At 41.6% G+C, this 19,171-nt stretch overlaps 3 protein-coding genes across 13 annotated transcripts in view; 2 read left to right on the forward strand and 1 right to left on the reverse strand.

The window, feature by feature from the left end:
• The first annotated feature begins 230 nt into the window (after nt 1-230).
• LOC118115512 (ubiquilin-1) lies at nt 231-11,721 on the forward strand. Of its 2 annotated transcripts, XR_004697572.2 has the most exons (12): nt 231-473; nt 920-1,062; nt 2,063-2,184; nt 2,343-2,596; nt 3,027-3,200; nt 3,301-3,463; nt 3,686-3,807; nt 4,313-4,396; nt 4,616-4,731; nt 5,272-5,434; nt 6,159-7,368; nt 9,267-11,721. XR_004697572.2 is itself a non-coding variant. In XM_035166707.2 (11 exons), exons 1-11 carry the CDS (start codon nt 345-347, stop codon nt 6,300-6,302), a joined length of 1,614 nt encoding a protein of 537 aa, XP_035022598.2. In that variant the 5' UTR covers nt 231-344; the 3' UTR covers nt 6,303-7,598. The 2 variants fall into 2 exon arrangements, 1 of the variants encoding a protein (XP_035022598.2); XM_035166707.2 differs by lacking the exon at nt 9,267-11,721 and having other exon boundaries at nt 6,159-7,598.
• On the reverse strand, nt 6,703-14,217 carry LOC118115513 (probable gluconokinase). 7 transcript variants are annotated; one of them, XM_035166709.2, is made up of 6 exons: nt 14,172-14,217; nt 13,195-13,258; nt 12,063-12,093; nt 11,883-11,969; nt 10,174-10,217; nt 6,703-9,615 (listed from the first exon to the last, which is right to left on the reverse strand). In XM_035166709.2, exons 2-6 carry the CDS (start codon nt 13,230-13,232, stop codon nt 9,261-9,263), a joined length of 555 nt encoding a protein of 184 aa, XP_035022600.1. In that variant the 5' UTR covers nt 13,233-13,258; nt 14,172-14,217; the 3' UTR covers nt 6,703-9,260. The 7 variants fall into 7 exon arrangements, with proteins under 7 accessions (XP_035022600.1, XP_035022603.1, XP_035022602.1 ...); XM_035166712.2 differs by having other exon boundaries at nt 11,873-11,969; nt 14,172-14,214; XM_035166711.2 differs by having other exon boundaries at nt 13,185-13,258; nt 14,172-14,210.
• Nucleotides 14,218-15,158: 941 nt separating this feature from the next.
• The window catches only part of frmd3 (FERM domain containing 3), a 51,019-nt gene continuing 47,006 nt past the window's right edge, over nt 15,159-19,171 (forward strand). For all 4 annotated transcript variants that reach the window (XM_035166936.2, XM_035166938.2, XM_035166937.2 and 1 more), the window contains exon 1: nt 15,159-15,514. In XM_035166936.2, the coding sequence (XP_035022827.1) occupies nt 15,410-15,514 (105 nt within the window). In that variant the 5' untranslated portion in view covers nt 15,159-15,409. The remainder of the gene's footprint in view (nt 15,515-19,171) is intronic.

Genomic DNA, 19,171 nt, shown 5'->3' on the forward strand with positions numbered 1-19,171 from the left:
CAAGTTTAAAATATGAACTCATTTGTAGGGAGTTGTTTTTAGGTTAAATACATTGTCTTAAGAATTGCCGATTAATTTGTGGGCTACTATTTATTTAAATATGATTAGGATACATAGTGAGATAACTACATCTAAGTGTAAAGATCTGTAAATTATAAGTAGCACGTCACCATAATATTTAGGTTTATAAACACCTCCCTGCACAGTAGCTGGCAAACCTCCCCACAACTTTCTGCAGAGTCACGGGGCAGACGCGCTCCTCCTCTTCTTCCTCCTCCTCCTCCACGGCCCCGGGACTGTGCGCTGCAGGTCCGTTCATCTCCATCGTCAGCCCGGACTGAGAGATGTCTGTGAGGGATGAGCTGGGAGCATCGGGTGGATGTCAGAGCAGCACCGACATGATCCACGTTGCCGTTAAAAGTGTCAGTGAGAGCAGAGACTTCACGGTCCCATGCGACTGCACCGTCAGACAGGTGGGTCACAGAACCAGCGCTGCGTAAACACTTGTGCGTAAAGATGGTTGCTTACATCACCGGCGTGTGTTTGTGTGTTTGTCAGGATTACGCAGCTATTTTTTTTATGATATTCAATATTGGACTGGATCTGAACCTATGGGGGCAGATCAAAGAATGACTTACCTCTTAAACATTGTCCGGCTTTTTATATTTTCTTTGAGGATAATTGAGGGATCTTGATGGAAAAAAATCTCATGTTTAGGGGACTCATATTTGTATAAAATTTGGTGCATATCCAAATAAAAATCAGGCTCTAGTGAATGTGGTTTAAGGGGACTTTTGGGCCTTGGTGGAGGTATAGCCACTCTCCTCTCTTCTAAAATGTTCAATAGATTGCACTCTGATTTAAACGCTCTCAGTCGGCTACCAATGCTATCTTATTGTTGTGTTTTGTGTGTGTACAGCTGAAGCATGATCTCTCGGATAAGGCGGGGGCCTCAGCAGAGCAGCTCCTGCTGATCCACTCCGGCCGAGTCCTCACAGAGTCTCAGATCCTGAGTCACCTTAAAGGGAAGAGTGATGCTGTCAGCCTCTGCATGATCCGAAGGTACACACACACACACACACACACACACACACACAGCCTAATTCTAACCCTAACCCTTAAACCAAGTCTTAACCCCCAAAGAGTCCATTGAAGGGGGGGGTCACAAAGTGAGGAACGGCCAAAATGTCCTCACTTTCCCAAAATGTCCTCACTCCGTAGGTTGTAGACTCAAACCGGTCCTTACAAAGATAGCTGTACAAGAGCACAAACACACACACACAGAGAGAGAGAGAGAGTTGTGCCTCCATCACTTCAGAGGACATTGACTTACATTGATTTCCTACCACTACTCTCCTGACCCTAACTGTCACCTAAACCCAACCTAATAACCTTAAAACATGTCTTCACCTTAAAATGTAATGATTAACATTATGGAGACTTGTCCTCATACTGTGACAGGATTTAGGTCCCAACAACATGAGTAAATGCTTTGTACAGTTTTGTCATTCACTGGGAGACTGGGATTGAACCAAACCACCGACCTTCTGAGACGTGGATGACCCGCTTAACTTCATCATACACACAAATGCATTTTCTCTTCAGTAAAGTGTAAACTCTACAAAACTTGAAGGCTGTGTCCTGAAAACAGTGAGGACGGTGAGTTTAAAAGGTCATCTGCATTTTTAAAATACAGAAAATGTCCCCCAATGTCCCCCATTTTGGTCAATGCTTATTACTTTTGATCAAAACTATTAATCAGAGGGACATTGTTTTGTTTCCGTAATATCACTGCCAAATCCAATCTGTCACTGCTTCTGTTACATACAGACCTGCATCAAAGTATTTTTTAAAAAACATTTCTGTTAAGTGGCATCAGACACATTTTCTGGAGTAAAATATACTTTTATTTTTGCCACTGTTTTAGTATCATTACATTATCTGAAACTAAATTAATCTGATACTATACTATCAGTATCAAAAATCTAAATGATCTATGCAAATTTCATAAGCCAGACATAAGATTAACACGTGCTAATCAGGCTCAGTTATTTCTTGTCAGGCCTCAGTGTTCCTCTGCTGCCGCTGATCTGTCCTTGGAGACGATCAACCAAGAGCTCACAGACGTTCTCGACCCTGATCATGACAACCTGACACCATCTCCCATCTCTCCCCTCTGCCTGGGTAAGAACCGCAGACCACACGAACTCCCCTCAACTCTCAGTCTTCATCGCTCCTCTCTATCTGGGCTCACACTGCTGCTGTGAGGTACTAAGATCATACTCCAGTGTATTATGGTATTTACATACTCCTGCTCTTTTGATTTGATCTTGGTCCCACAGTGGACAGTCTTGGCCTGGCAACAGGCGAGTCTGGCTTCTTCCCTGCACTCCAGCACCAGATGGAGAAGCAGCTGTTGGATAACCCAGAGATGATGCGTCGTGTCCTGGGCAGCCCTTTGGTGCAGAGCATACTCTCTACTTCCAGCCCCCAGATAACCAGACAGCTCATTCTGTCCAATCCTCAAATCCAGAATCTCCTAGAGACAAATCCAGAGGTGGGAGACATGCTCAACAACACAGACATCATCACAGAGGTGGGTATTAAGTACTAATTTGTTGAGTGTCAGGGTTGGTTTTATACAGTGTGCATGAAAGAATGCATCCCTTTGCCAAGCTACTACTTCTACTACTTCTATCACTTTGATAGCCGAAGATTTTCTACAATAAAATGGTGCAGGATGGAGAGAAATCACTACACAATTGCACGTTTCCATTAAGTAATTTGAATTTTTACTAAAAAACATAAAAATCGACGTATGGTTCAGGATTTGCAAAAGGTGTTTCGTGAAAAGCCGTACATACATTGGAGAGTTATTTTTGACCATTTACAAATTGCCTTCTGGTTAAAAAGGAAAAAGGCCATTTTAATTTCACTGATACTTGACCATACTGTAATTATTCCTTCTGAAACGATTTCTCAGATCCATGAGTCCAATATCTTCTTGCTCCTCCTTCCATTTCCAGGTGCTGGAGCTGGTCAGAAACCCTGACATGATAGAGGAAGTGATGTGTAATGAAGACCGCGCAATGGACGAGTTGAAATCAGAGCGAGACAACCCTGAACCCATCAATGGGGACTCTGATGGCCTCCTGAAGACTGAAGCAGAAATACAGGAACATGATCTCAATCTATCACAGGTAGAACTCTTAAAATAATGCTTTTCTTGAATTATCTTTTTTTCATGTATTTAACCTGCTGTTGAGTTTTCTGTACATGTTCTCTCTCTCTCTTTTCCAGACAGGAGGACCCCAAGTGGAGACTATCTCATCTGGGAAACAACAGGCCCCCAAAGGAGAAAGAAACCAGAGACCGTTGTTCTCCAGTCAGTCCACAGATCCTCTCAGAGACCTGACTGCCACACCCACAGCTGACCCAAACCCTCAGAGCACTGTCACTGCAGGCAGGAAAATACACAGCCACATGCTTCAGCTATAGAATCAGTAGTTCCTTCCTGTATTCATGTCTGTATCTTTTTACAAAACCAATCCAGCAAATCTACAATAACAACATACCTGTATAAAGGTGTTGTACACAGATCATCGTTTTCAGTCAGCTAAACTATAATCACTTATATACATTTCTTTCTGCTTTTATTCATTTATTTTTTAATCCACGGCCTCAGGCATGCAGTCCCTGCTGGAGGAGATCACGGCCAGTCCTGGTCTGATGGAGAGCCTTCTCTCTGGGCCGTACGTCAGCAGTCTTCTGAACTGCCTCGGCCAAAACCCGGATCTGGCTGCACAGGTGAGTCTGACATGTAACACAGTTTATTATAGAGCGGGCATTACGTATTAATATATTATAAATGTATATTTCAATATAATTAATATGTAACGTATTACCTCCGCCAATTGAGGTTAGGTTTTTACCTCTGTCTCCAGAAACTACTGGATGGATTGCTGCCAAAATTGGTGGAAGGAAGCATTAAATTGGGGTGTGGATCAGTGGATTTTCTTTAGGGTGTTTTCCCACATTTTTGTTGAATTCTCAGGGAATAATTCATGGATCTTGACAAAAAAATGTTGTGAATGTGAATGAATCTGCGTAATTTGGTGCAGGTCCAATCAAAAATCCAGATCTAGTGAACTTAATTTATGTTAAGTGCCATGCAAGTTTTTTTAGGTTTTGCTATTTATCAGCATCTGACTTGCTGAACAATCCCTTAGGGCGCTATGCAGAGATTTGAAACTGGGCTGCAATCCCGCCACCTTCACTTCTTGTTAACATATCCTGATAATTTCTCTTTCAGATGCTGCTGAGCCACCCTTTGTTCTCTGGGAATCCTGAGCTGCAGCAGCAGATGAGACAGCAGCTCCCTCTCTTCCTGCAACAGGTTTGTTTATTCTCTCTACTCCTCTGCCATCTCGGACGCATATGATGATATGAATACGGCGTATTTGAGGCTTTGACCGTTGACTAACAACACATCTGTTTTAAATGCCCTTGTAAAAACTGAATAATCACTTGTTCAGAAACAGTTGTCAGAGTTGTAATCTGCTGTAGAGAAATCCCTGCACAGTCTCCATTGCTCACAGTTGTCCGTTATGTGCAGATGCAGAGTCCGGAGCTGCTGTCGGCCATGTTGAACCCCAGAGCCATGGAGGCTCTGCTACAGATCCAGCAGGGACTACAAACTCTGGCTGCAGAGGCTCCCGCCCTCATACCTGCGTGAGTTAAAACCATAGACTGTATATAAAGATGGATGACATGCCAAAGCGTCTTGATCAGCAGTGTAGTTCATAAACTCTGCCTCCTCCATGTTAAAAGATGAGACATGGGCCAAGTAAAAAGTTTTGTCAAAAATTGTTTCTGTCATTTTAGGTCGTTCTTATCACACTTTATTTATTTTTCCAAGTCATTTTGGTTTTAATTAGTTGTTTGACACTATAAAAACAGGGTGAAACATCATGATTGACAGCTGAGACTAACTTCAGATTGGTCGAGAACATGTGTCATCTGGACTTCAATATCGCAGCGTTCATACCCAGGATATTTTAGCTTCATTTCCGGATAGTGGCAGGACGGAGATGTATCGTCTGTCTTTATACACAGAACAGAACAGTATGTACATAACAGACGGTTCACCTCAAACTAAAGAGATCTTTTTTTCTGGTGGTTTATTTTCTGGGTAAACATTTGTATTTTATAAAACGTTTTTATTTATTTTTTTGAAATAAAACTTGGGTGACGCTGCATATCTTCCTGCAGGGCTGGACTCGGAAACACTGGAGCCAGGGTTGATGTTGCCCCTGAGCTCGAATCCAACTCTTTCCTGAACAGCCACTCAGGAAATTGTCCTCCGGTTGCCACGGTGACAGAGCAGCAGCAGACGTTTGTGCAACAGATGCTGCAGGCACTGGCTGATAATGGGGTACCTCATTTCTTTATAACCTTGTTGTCTGCTTCTGTAATTGATTTGAACTGATCACCAGTAAATTGCATTTTGATGCCAAAAGCCCACTGGAAACTCCTCTTTACTACACAGGGCTTTCTTATTATTATTATCACAATAGGGAAGTGCTGTTTATGATACAACATTTCCGTCATATTGAGCTTACGGTGGTTTAGTGAAGTACAAATTTGAACATGCATCTACAAAAAGAGTACCGCACTTATAGATTTAACTGCATCCAGTTTATTAGTCCCCCTTGTACCCACAGCTAGTGGTGACAACATGCTTTTACCACATCTGGCCACATCCAGCTGTGATGTTTGCTATGTTCAGGTGTTCATGAGATTCACACATTTCCACCCATAGAGTTCAGCGAAGCTACATTTTCCTCCTTCCATCTGTGGGTTAGATAACCAGAACAGAAGTTAGTATAGTTATCTATGGTTTCTACAAGCATTTGTTGATAGTGGTCAAATAAAATCCACTAAATATACTAAAGACCCATTTCTTATGAAGATTCAGATCAACTAAATAGACTGCATCATCTTCAGAAAAGCAGATAAGAAGAGACACAGGTGAAGTGTTCAAATTTGAAAGTATGTTCTCACTCCCAGAGGCACAACATCTCTTTGCTATTTTTTCTCTGCGATCATGTTACTGTAATGATCACAATTGTAACAACTCTCCTGTCTCATCCTGTCAGGGCCATCGTGAGGAGGCTGAGCTCCAAGAGGAGCTGGAGCACCTGAGCTCGATGGGCTTCAAAGACAGACAGGCGAACCTTCAGGCCCTCATCAGCACAGGAGGAGACCTCAGCACGGCCATACAACATCTGATCGGGCTCTGACACGCACTCAAACACACACATGCACGCACATTGATCTGTGTGGACCCCACTGTGGATTCAGGGTATACACATGTTCTGACATCTTCACATAAGCACCGTCACTCAAACATAATGATAAACCTACAGGTAACAACATTTAAAAAACTGCTTTGCAAAAATGTAACATTCAAGCCATATTTATATTCCTGTAATTCTTAGCCATAGTTTTATTCATTCCTTAACTTCCCATACTAACCTGTCTGCAGTAGTAAACTGCTGTATAGTCAGTCCTGGTATAAAAGTCACACTGCTCTACTATTAACAGTCTAGGATGGGGGGGTGCAGCTTACTGACCAGATTGAAAAGCCCCATGAGACAAGTTTGTGATTTTGGGCTATATACATGAATATAAATTACATAATACAAATAACAACAGACTTTATTGAGTTGTTATGATAAGACTTACAATTTGTGTCCTTCCAGACTCAACACTGTAGGTTTATATAGAGTGAAAACAAGGATACAATCACTTTAACCCTGTCAGTGACATGCACTGGTGCAGATCAGTACAGCTACTTAAATCATCACACACTTAAGTCTTGTAGCAGTTGCATAAATATTCAGAGGTAGTTCATGTAATATTAATCTCTGTGCAGACACACTATGACGCTCAAGCCTCTTTTCATCTTGCCACCTGGACAGAGTCTAATGAAATCTTTGAACACCCAGAGGAAGTCCGATGTCCTGGAACGCTGATGGAGGATTCACTCTCAGTCTCAGTCAACAGACTGAACCAGGAGCATCGTCTGTTGTTGCTGCTTTTCTTCTCTTCTATCTTGTTCACTACAGGCTGTGCAGTGGCCACATGCAGCAGACGATTCATCAAGTTTGTCTCCAAAGGCAAAAGCTTGAAAGATGTGTTCAAAATGGAAAAGCTTGACTCTGTGCTCGAATGTCAATGTTTATCTTGAGGCGGCACAGACACAGAAACTCAGATTTGCTCAACTTATCCTCTCAACACTCTCTGGAGAAAACAAGGCAAGAAAAATGGATATGAGAAAAATGAAAAATTATTTCCTTTGCTTAGGTGAGTCATTTCTTAAAAACCCTCTTTGCCTAACATCTTTCTAGACAGTGACCAGTGTCAATGTCTGGGGTTAAAATGTTCTTTTCCTAAACTGAGCTGAAATTCACGTTCAGTGTGTCATATGGACTGAGTTTATTTTGGGTTCTTTTTCATTTATTAAACTGAGCAGCATACCCCCCCCCCATCTGTGGATCTGATAGACAATCAGTAAAAAGTGTTGAACTTTGTTACTTTGTTGTCTTTTTTAACTTCTCTTTTTGAATCTGTCAACACAATAATTTTTTCTCACCATGCAAATATGCAGTTTGCAGTGCAGTACAGTTTTTTATGATTTTATATTGTTTATTAATCTGTAAAAAAACAAACATGAGTCTATAAAATGTCTATCACAGCTCCCCATGTGGCTATAACTCGACTGTTAATCTAACAGCCAGCTGATGATCCACTTCTATTCATATAAAACAGAGAAAAGGAAGAAATCCTCACTTAAAAACATAATGTTGTATCCAGAGTTGGTGTAAAGATCAACAGCATCACCCGACAGTCTCGCTAAAGACAATGGAGTCGAAAACCAACACGTCTGCCATCTTGATTGATAAAAATAAAGTCATTTATAAAACACTGATAAATTATGACTAGTATATTATAAATTATTATATGCCCTTCAATGAAAACCCCTCAAATCAGACACTTTAAATATGTATTTGACCATGATTTTCTATTGAAGCTTGAACTTTATTACTTGAAGCACCAGGGGGCACTGGACTTCAGTAATAGTAGTTTTGATTTATATGGTTGGAATTATGAAGCTACAAAACATAATAGTTTTAATCTGAAACAAATCTCATCTATGGCTGTGTAAAGGGTGCAGTTTATAATTACTACAATTTACTTTACATAACTGTGATGTGGTTAATTCATTAAAACTAACAACACAAGTATTAAGTCATATTCACTGGTGACAATATAATAATTATAATAAGATGTGTGTGGTAGTGTGAGGACTGCTCTCGGTTTATTCGATTCCTGCCTTTGTGTCCTCGCTCTCGGAGACCTTGTGGAGTAACTGACACACAAGACGCATACTACAACATCAGATATGTGTGTGTGTGATCCACTTGACAACCTGTGTGCGTCTGTTGAGGGGGTTTTAATCTCCAGTGGTGTGTGTGTGTGTTGCAGTGTGTGTATGTGCGGCGGTTCGTCTGGATGTGTGAGATACGAGAGTAGCCAAGGGGGGTTTTCTGGATTAGAAGCTCCTAAAATATTCGAGTTGAGGTTTGAAGATGAGTCACACCAACAAAAACAGCTCTGCAGTGCTGAGTGGAGGGACGTGTGTGTGTGTGTGTGTGTGTGTGAGAGAGAGAGAGAGGACATTGTGCTAATGGTCACTTTTTAAAACGGGGATCAATAAGCTCTGACCTGATGTGACCGTACATATGGAAACTACATGATGTTGTGAGAAGAGTCAAACCGGCCTCACAGTGATGTCTAGCAGGAAGCTGTTCAATCTAACCCCCTTTAATCATTCCACCCTGTTCTATTCTGCCTGAAGATTGTACTGTTAGATTGGTTGGCATTTGATGTCAGAGGATGAAAGTTGCTTTGACAGACTATAAAATGATATAAAAACTGTTGAGAAAAACTGTTGAGAGGAAGAGGAACACTAGAGGAAACATCTGAGAATTACCATTGTCAATACGCTTCATCCTGTTGGCACCATGAATGTTTGTATAGAATTTCATGGAATTCCATCCAATAGCGGATCAAATGTTTCAGTCTGGACCAAAGTGGCAGACGAACTGACCGACCAACAGAACACCTGATGACGATGACGATGATGATGATGATTGATGATTGATGATGACGGCCTCTCTGTCTGTCTGTGTTGATTACAGCACCACTGGTGACGACTTGAGGCCGATAATGTGCTGCTCGACCTCCGCGCCTAGATCAGTAACGCTCCTGCTGATGTCCAGAGACAACACATTCTCTTCATCCAGCGGAGGCTCTAAAGCATCAAACTGGGAGCGCAGCAGGTCGGCTTTCATGTAATGTCCCCTGCGGGCCACCATCCTCTGGTGAATGAGACCGTAGTCCCCATGTAGGAAGAGGAAAAAGACATCAGGAGCGACGGGAGGCAGGATGTCTTGGTCGAGGGCTCTGGAGCCGTGCAGCAGGATCTGCCTGTAGAGACGCTTCAGGGCGGAGCACGTCACTAAAGCATCGGAGCCTGAGCATCTTTCTCTGCAGTGAAAACACACATACACACGTATGAACACTGAACTAAAAGGATTAGAAGGAGAATGTTAAAAACAGCACTGGGGAAACTAGACGTAACGTGAACTATGGTCACAAACAGCTCAAGGAGGTGGGAAGAAAACGAGGGACACAAGAAAAGAGGAGAATATGTGTGACTGAGTAGAAGAGTGACGGAAAAGCAGGTCTTTGATGTCGCCGCATCGTTTTTAAGAAAGCGATGGCACACTTTCCACTCCTCCGTCACCTCTTCTCCACACTCTCACTCACTTAATCTGTCTTTACTCGCCCAAATTTCCTCCCCTCGCTCTCTGGTTTTCATCTCAATTTTCTAAACCATCTTTGATATTTTTGATCTTCTCCAACAATTTCACGCCTGCGTATCCTCACCTCGCTCCTCAGCTCCCTCTCTCTGAACTCATCCTCTACTACATTCCTGATAGGAAAAAGTATCTGCTGTTTTCTATCTGAGGGTGTGTGTGTGAACGTTTTTTTTAAAAATATGCAGCAAATACTGTGAGTGGATGTATAAACACATATTCTTACGTTTGAATCACTTCATGTAGTCGCAGGAGCCAAGGAAATCTGTCCTGAAGAGACAACATGAATGGATTTATTAATATTGTAAACAGCGTTCAACAAGATTGTAGCATAAATATTATAGATATTCAGATATTAGACAGGAGTGAGTTGCATTAAACAGCACATTGGAATAGTGTACTTTTTAATAGATGTTTCTTTTTCTTGTTAGATTTATCGTTGTCCAAGGAAACATTTATTATATCTAACCACTCTTGTATTGTGGGAGGTTCAGGAAGCAACCAGTACGAGCTTTTTAACCATCAGATGTCAAAACCATTCTCAACATTTTTGAAAGAGGTGTCCCTAGGAGGTTAAAGTGCCAACTGCGTATTCCACCATCTCCGGTATGAGAATCAAAGTTGCACGTCATTCCTCATCTCTCTCTCTCTTCTCATGTCCTGTGTTCTCAAAATCTATAAGGAGGTGTTGCACCTCTGAGTCATTATAATATGCAAAAAAATAACTACAAGCATAGTAGCAGTGAGCAGTCCGAAAGACGTGGTCTTAGTGGGTTGGATTATTTTATTATTATTATTAGTTTCCAATATTTCCTGTTGAATGGACTCAAATCAGAGAGACTTTCAAAGTGCTAATCAGGGAATCAAACTGAGATCGAGCAGTCTGCAGCACAAAGACATCTGTGATTACGCTGCTATCAGAAGCGGAATTAGTCCTAATCCGGTTACAACAGAGCTGGACTCCATTAATTTCCCACAGCCTTTAACAGGAAGAGCTGAAGTGGAATGAGAGGAATCACGGTCTCTTACATCCTGACATCTGAGCAAACTCATGTCCTGCTCACTTACGCCAGCATCAACCTGCCAACTCTGATCCTGGCATGAAAGACACAGGCTGACAGTGATCCTGACTCTACCTCTCTGCTTCAGCTGCTGAAGTTTTCTTTGAATACGCCAGAGCGTCAGACAGAGCGGGTCCCGGGGTTACTCCCAGCTGATCGGAGCAGGTTTCTGAGTGGGAGGTTTTCATTGGTTGTGTGGGCAGCTGTGTGCTGATAGTGAGAGTCAGCGTTGACAGAGGAAGAATGAATATTAAACAAATAATCAAACAAATGAAAATAAGTGAAGAATACAATTTTGAATCGTCAGCTCTGATATTCGGTGTTTCCCTCGTGGCTGTGTCCATTAAAGACGTTTTCAGACATGAGCTCTGTAAAATGTCCTGAAAATTGGGCCTGGACATTATTGCCTTTCACATATGAAGAACGCAGCAGGAGATTCTTCAAGTCAGACGAGTTCACAATGACAGGAAAATCTCTGGGACATTCAGACGAGGGGTTGGCGCCTGGGTGGAGCCATGCAGGAGGCAGGACATGACGTATAAATTCCGTTGTGGAGATCACTGTTTTTTTGTTTACAGCACATCGACAATGATGTCGTCCCTTACCGACAAAACGCTCTTGTATCTTGTCCAATTTAACAGCTTCAACTGTGTCTTCTACACGCATGGCGACTCTTTTTGATCCTGAGATATTAAATATTCTTTGTTTTTCAATTTCGCTTCTGTTGTGACATCAGTGCGTGTTTGAAAAGAGCTTATCTGTTGCTCCAGTTACTTGTTGAGTTTTCTGCAGGTTTGACAGAATAATTAACTCATGACAGAAGACGAGCAGCACAGCACTCCTGACACACACACACACACGCACCTTTACTGACCTCGTCTGTGAGCGGCTCCCCCTGAGCCATCTTCTCAACGTTCTCCTGTGGGTGGAAATCATCCCCTTCATGCAGTGTCCAGCCCAGCTGATGGAAGGAAACACACACAGAGGAGTATCAAGTCATGTGTGTGCACGAGCGTGAATGGAGGAGTATGAGTATGAGTGTGTATAGAGTTACCTTTTCTGAAAGGTGAGCCCCAAAGCTGCTTCTGCGTAAGAAAAGAACAAGACATAAGTGATAGAGTGGAATAATTGAACCTGTGCACCCACTGATCATCATCAGATTAGGGCTGTCACAGTTATCTAAGGTAGCACTATTTCCCTCAGTGATACAAGACGTGTTTAAAGCAAATAATCTTCTTACTCTACAGCCTGAGAGCTTCCAACAGGATCTTATGGTCACTCCAGTATATGGTGTTTATTTAGCATTTATTTATTTAGTGAGCAGGTGTAGAGTGTTGAGTAATCCTGTAATTCGGTGCCAGAGATAACAAGTTAATCCCCTCATATCCATATTCCCTGTAAACAGAACGCTGTGTGCGAGTCTTTCTGTTGCTTATTGGTGAAAAGTTTTGAGTACAGTCTTTTCTCCAATTGGACAAGTCAAACTTGTTGCCATGGAAATACAGAATCCATTTAAATTTCAAGAAGAATTATCAAAAGGCACCACTTCACTCCAGGATAAACGCAAGTTTCATGAAGTTCTGCTTCAAAAACAAAATCATTACACACATATGGATGGACAAATAGAAATACTGCTTGTTATTTTACAGGCATGATACACCAAGGGAATAAATACCAAAAACTGACATCGTTACTGCTTTAAGCCAGAGCTGAAATGTTGCAGACATACAACCATTTTACAACTCAATTAATTTGGTAAGTCATCATTAACAATACACATGGTTTCACCTTCTTACTTGTGGTGATTTTCTTCTTTTATTTCTCATGTGATATTAATTTGAAAATACTTGGGTTTTGGTTGTTTGATTAAACAAAACAAGCGATTTAAGGAGGAAATGATGATGTTTCTGACATTTTATTGACTAAATAAATAACTTATATATTGAAAAAGAAATTTAGATAATGAAACTAAGTTAGTTGCAGCCCTACTTTAGTATTTTTGGCATTGAGTTACATCCCTATGTAAGTGACCTTGTAACAGATACTGTGAAAGTGTGTTCAGTTACGTTAAGTGACATTAATAGTTCATAACCACCTGTGTCACAGAAAGTTAAGTAATATCCAATTTACTTTCTCCAGAGCTTCTACGTTTCTTTCTCCTCATGTATCAACATATGTATTCATACTTTCCACAGCCTGAGACTCCCATTATGATGTAGATCATCCTGTCTGTGGATCTTCTGTCCTGAACTGGATAAAGAAAAAAGAAAAATACCTTAATAATTTTGGGCATAAACTTGCCTGAATGATCAACAAATCTTATACATGTCAACATCGAAACATCAGAATCACAGAGATACTGTATATGCAGAAATAATAACAGTGCTCATGTGATGTTACCACATTGTAAAAAAAATGTATATAATATACATCTTTTAAAAAAAGATTAAAAGCAAAAGAAGTCACTGAAGAAAATGGACCCAAGTGAGAATTATGTCACATATTACATCATTGTATTATCTATACACATGCATTCATATAAAAGTAGGATTTCACTGTTGTGTTTGGTTGAAATTCAGATCAAATTCTACAGTAAAAGTTCACAAGCTACCCAAGGATCCTATATAAAGCAGCCTAAAATTTAAACGAGCTCCACCTTTACCAAGTGAAACATTAAACAATAATACAAAAAATAAGTTAAAACAATAAATAATATGAAATGTTGAATTATCTGCATGAGAACTTTTGATAATACATATTGATAGTATTGTTTTGTGCTTTGGGACTTTTACTTGGATTTCAACCCAGTGGTATTTTGGTATTTGCCTCATGAACACTTACACCTGCACCGTTATCCTAACATAACGGTGCAATACGTCCACAACCGGAAGCTTAAACTTGGAAAGGAAAATATCCTGGAAGCGTCCGCTCGCAGAATACATACATTCATTCCACCGCTACTGCTGCAGATACTAAGGAAGAAGAACTGAGGAAATGCATTGGGTCGTTCATAGGAAAACCCTGAGCAGGTGTAGAATAGACGCCACTGACTACATGTTATTACTCATGAGACGATCACAGACATTATATCTGTTGTATTCACTGACTGGCGGAAGAACAGCTCATTTAATTCAGGTTTAATCAAACTAAACTCGTCTCCTACCTTGAGAATCATATGACTCCTCATGGCCGCGGGTTGTTTTTATTGATGTGCGTGATGACGTAGGACGCACGTCAGCTACGGTTAAAGGGGCCGCGCTGTGTTTGGTTCGATGACAAATTCAGATCAGATCGTTACACTGCAGCTAAATTACATTTAATCATTATTGTGCTGTAAACCAATAATCTGATTAAAATAAAAAAATATCTTATTTTTAAACCACAACAGTTTGTGTGTATTAATAACATGGTTGATCACCGTAGTATAAAATAAATAATACAAAATAAATATAAATAGATTTGATGATTTCTACTTTTCCCAATCCTATAGGTAGCCCCCCACAGATATTTACATAAAGTCACATGTAAAATGCACAAGTTGACTTAAATCAGATGAATACAACGTCATGTTTTCTTCCACCCATGTGATAACACATAATTCATATATTAACACTTTTACAAGGCATCTTAACACCAATCGTTTATCTTAGCATTTTCTTAATCCATCTTATTTCATATTTTTTATTTTATTGTGAAATTTGAACTGTATTGTTAAACACTTTGCTTTGCACCTTTGCACGAAAGGCACTGTATAAATTAGAAATAAATCATAAATATAAACTTATCTTATCAATGATAATTAAGTCTATTTGATTAAGAGACTTTAAAATGAAAAATCTGGGGGGAAAACACTTAATCAACAAATGTCCCATAAAATGAGTAAGTGAATCATTTATTTTTCCGAACTATGAAAACATAAAGTTGAAACATATTTCAAATTCTACAGGGAGGGTGAATTTCATTCGCCATCAGATGATCAGGTGACACGTGTGGGATCATACAACTGCGATGTGAAGGTTTATGTAGGAATTTGGAAGGAGAGAAAATTAAGTGGGGGTGAGAGAGGGATAATAGAGAGAGAAGAGGGAGGGGTGAGAGAGGGGAGGAAAAGCCATCCTCCCTCCTGTAGATCCATCAGTGTGCAGCCAGGAGTCGGATGCGAGCTCTCCCTCCTCCTCCTGCTCCTCCTCCTCTCGCTGTTGCATCCATCCATCCTCCTATCTGCCCATCCATCTCTCCATCCACATCCAAGGGCGCCGCAAGAGAGGGTGACAAGACCTCGACTGAGAGGCACATACATGCGTGTGCGCGTGCATGCATGCGCGAGTCCCCCGTCCGTCCGTCCGTGCGTGTGCGTGTGGACCCGCTGACATGAGGAGCTGAAACTGAACCGACACAAGGATGAAAATGCTTCGGTTCCGCAGCCCCAGCATCCGCTCCCTGGACCAGGAGGTCCTGTGCACGATCCGGCTCCTGGACGACTCCGAGATCTCCTGCAGCATCCAGGTGAGACGACCCTCACCCAGCTCGTGCATTGTGTGATTACTTCAAGTAACAATCACGTGGACGCAGAGGATCCGTTTCCATGCGGGTGAATTCTATTCTCCACGTAAAAGGCTGCACCATTCCTGCATCCTCACACACCGATTCAGCCTTTTGTTCCACACAACGACAGCAGTTTCCATGCTGCTGTGATTTACGGGAGAGGTCGCATGCTTGGCTACATGCACTGCCTGTATTGTGCAGAGGAGGAGGGTGGGTGGGGGGGATCATATGCAACAGAAATCCCTGCATCAGTGCTGAGACCAGGCGGATGAAGTTGACTCAGGATGAAGTTTGAGGCGGTGATGGAGCTGCATGGGTGTGGTGGCTGATAACAGAGCTGGTGACAGGGGCAGAGAGCTCTTCTGCTCGGGTTATTGATCATGTGAAGCTGTGTGTGTGTGTCTGAAGGGAGAGGGGATGATACGTGTTGTTTCCACCACATCATCTTAAATCTTCTGATTCCAGTTCCCCTGCACTGAAGCCAATAGACCCATCCCTGTACTGTAGCACTCAGCTGGTAAGTGGCTGCAGCTTAGACCGGGCTGTTCTGATAGACTCTCTAAAAGCAGACGACTTGGAAACACCAAGGTTTTACATGAAGACAAGACGCAAACTGCAAACACACTTCAAATCCTCTTTTAGTATTAATACGCAGAATATATAAATTATTTACGCCTTATATCAGACTATAACGTAGACATACGTGTTTATTAATGAACTTGTCAACAACTATAACTCCTGTTTGTGTCTGTAAGTGGAGGCTGGTGAATAAGTAGATGATGAATGAGCATTTAGTAAAACACAGTGTTAGTTAAAGAAATAAAATGTCTTTGTAGTATAAATTATATTTGTTGACAAATAGTGCTCATTAGTTAATACGTCTGGTGTTCTTACATCAGCATAACAAAATTATACTAGTTCTTATAAATGGGGGAAGACAAAAGGGTCATATGAGATTTATAATACCTTGTCGATCTTTTCTTTCATTCAAAATCACTCAGTTAGCTCCAGCACTTTTTTATTGTATTGTATTTCTTTTTATGACTTGTCATTAAAAGTTGCTTCGGACATTTTCCGCAGCTTTTCCTGCAAAATCTCTGAGGGAGAACATTTTCGATTAGAGCAGCAAAATTTCCCAGTGAGCAAACAAGAGTGTTGATGATATTTCTAACACACAATGGCAACTGGAGGAGGAGGTGGCATACACGAAGAAGACGACGGAAAAGTTGTCGAAGTGATTCCAGAGCTTCTGGCGATAAGGACAGATGCTGAAATTCTCAAACAAGTTGCAGTTCTACACCGTGTCCTGCTACCTGCATGCTCCACCCAGGCCCCACCCCTCTCCCGACTGGAGTGAACGTGTCTGACTCGGACAAACTCCTGCTGCGTTCTCCACATGTGAAAGGCAAACTTCCTGAAAATGTCAGGGCCCAATGTTCCGGACATTTTCCATCTCTGTTTTATAATCCAGCCCAATCTTACTGAAAGAGAAGTTGTTTTCAACCATCTCTCTTTCTTTCTCCCCCTCCCTCACCCCTTTCTTTTGATGTCATTTTCTTGATTTCATTTCCCAGAACTGCAGCTCTGCTCTGGGGTTTTCTGATAATTATCCTGGCAAAATTAACCGTAGACGTGAAGTGTTGGATCTTTGCTGCTGGGGTTAACTTTAGTCCCCACCCTAAAACCTAAGTCCATCCAGACAGGTAATGAAAACGGACGTGAAACAAATCCATTCGGAAGGACTCCTGGCTTTATTGACTTATTTGAGATGTGATATTGAAACCGTTTTCGGCTGCCTCAACAAAGGAACAAAGGGAAACATGAGTTTCTTTACTTTGCACAAACAAATGAGATCCTGTGGGCCTGCAGTGTGCATCATGTCTGGATCCCGGGCCCCTCCAGCCCGAAGGTGCAGCTGCTGCCAGAGATGTAAAAGTAAAATCCTGTAAATCTGCCAAAGACTGTTCCCATAACTCACACTCACATGTTTAATTAAGGACGGTGCATACAAATGTGCAGTTCTATGCAGTAAGACTTGTCATTATTTTATGCCTTTACATCTCCAGCAATGCACCAAATCCTCCAAAGCACCAGCTTGTCGACGACACGGCGAGTCGAACACAGTTACGAAGCAGCGCTGAGTGAACGCAGCTCCGGGCCGCACCTCGTCTCCTCCTGAGCCGCCTTCAAAACAAGTTGTCAGCCGCCGCGGCCGTGTTGTCCCACCCTGAAAGAGCGATCACCCTCGTGCATGTCGGACTAACTGTCACGCCGATCTCCTACATGGGCCCAATCAATGATTTACCAAACACCATTAAGTGCACAGCGAGGAAAGTAAAGGGGGGAAGGGAGAGGAGAGGTTGCTACTGTTTCTGTGTGTTTCAGTGCTCGCAGGCGTGTCTACCTGCATGCTCGCCTCTCCGAGAGCACGAAAGTGTGTTCAACTCTGTGTACACACGTCCGAGGACATTTAAGTGAGACACACTATTGCAAGCTTGTGAATATGAAGGTGTGTGGGCTTTTAGTTGTGTGTCTGTGTATCTGAGTGCGATAAGGAAATGGACAGTTATATTTCTAGCTGACTGCATTTTCCAGGGGCTTTCTTTAATGGCTTTGTGTTCCGGTGCTGAGTTGCTCCCTCCTACATATTTCATGACATCCTGTGCTCCTCATGCTACACTTGTGCAGCTCGACAACACCACTCCTCCTCTCGCCGCTGTACAGAGAAGTTCCACCTCTCACTTTATCTGCTCGGTTTTTCTGTCTTCAGTGTCGCTATGTGTCTGTCTCCTGTTGTGTCTGCTCTGCTGCTCTGTTCAGAATATATAGGTCAGGGTGATGCCAAAGACTGAACGCCATCATAAACAATCATCATTCTTGAATTGCATTTGTGAGCCAATGAGTAACAACTGAAGATGTTGCTTTAAGTGGGTCTGCGAGTGCCCTTATTTCCTTTAACCTTACTCTAAGCTGTCAGTTCTCGACTTTGCATAAAACATGGGTGCATTAGCCAGGTTCCTCTGGGGCACGATGTTTGGTGCTGCATGGATTATCCTGAATGAATAAAGACTTTAAAATATCTCTTTGAGAAACACGATAGTTGTGGATATTTCCACAGCAATAAAGAAAGCAATTTTACTTCCAAAACTGTGCTAGGAATGATGGGAATGGTCATTCTATAATAACTCACGTTACGGCAACTGCAAAAAAATAACAAGGAAAGTTTATTTGTTCTGCACCTTTAAACAATAAAGTTGTATCTTTTCATAAGACACAAATGACATCAGGATAATAATATGACATTAAGAATAAAATAGATTATAAATGAAAGGTAAAGTTGCTTTGCAGTGCAGTTCAAAATAGTTCCTTTCAGGGAGTTTGTTTCATGAGAGAAAGTTTTTGTGGTCACATTTTGACATGGTGAAAATCACACAGCGAGTTGCAAACATAAAAAAAAAACTAAATTAAAACACTCCAGCACATCATGCTTCATCCATCAATCATTTTGTGTTATCCTGACATCTGAAGCTGTTTCCTCACATACAGCTCATTAATCAGTCATATGCTGACCAGAGATATCAGCTATAAAAAACAACATTATCACCACGCTTTTGCTCA

Source organism: Hippoglossus stenolepis, chromosome 9, assembly GCF_022539355.2.
Source record: "Hippoglossus stenolepis isolate QCI-W04-F060 chromosome 9, HSTE1.2, whole genome shotgun sequence".
Lineage (NCBI taxonomy): Eukaryota > Metazoa > Chordata > Actinopteri > Pleuronectiformes > Pleuronectidae > Hippoglossus > Hippoglossus stenolepis.

Bases quoted from the DNA above. Each gene is read 5' to 3' on its own strand.
- LOC118115513 (XM_035166709.2), bottom strand. From the start codon at position 13,232: ATGATCTACATCATAATGGGAGTCTCAGGCTGTGGAAA. The intron at 10,218-11,882 runs GTCAGTAAAGGT...TTGTCTCTTCAG, and splicing joins GGGAGCCGCTCACAGACGAG to GACAGATTTCCTTGGCTCCT. The intron at 9,616-10,173 runs GTAAGAATATGT...TTTTCACTGCAG, and splicing joins CTACATGAAGTGATTCAAAC to AGAAAGATGCTCAGGCTCCG.
- LOC118115512 (XM_035166707.2), top strand. From the start codon at position 345: ATGTCTGTGAGGGATGAGCTGGGAGCATCGGGTGGATGTCAGAGCAGC. The intron at 474-919 runs GTGGGTCACAGA...GTGTGTGTACAG, and splicing joins GCGACTGCACCGTCAGACAG to CTGAAGCATGATCTCTCGGA. The intron at 3,464-3,685 runs GCAGGAAAATAC...CCACGGCCTCAG, and splicing joins TCAGAGCACTGTCACTGCAG to GCATGCAGTCCCTGCTGGAG.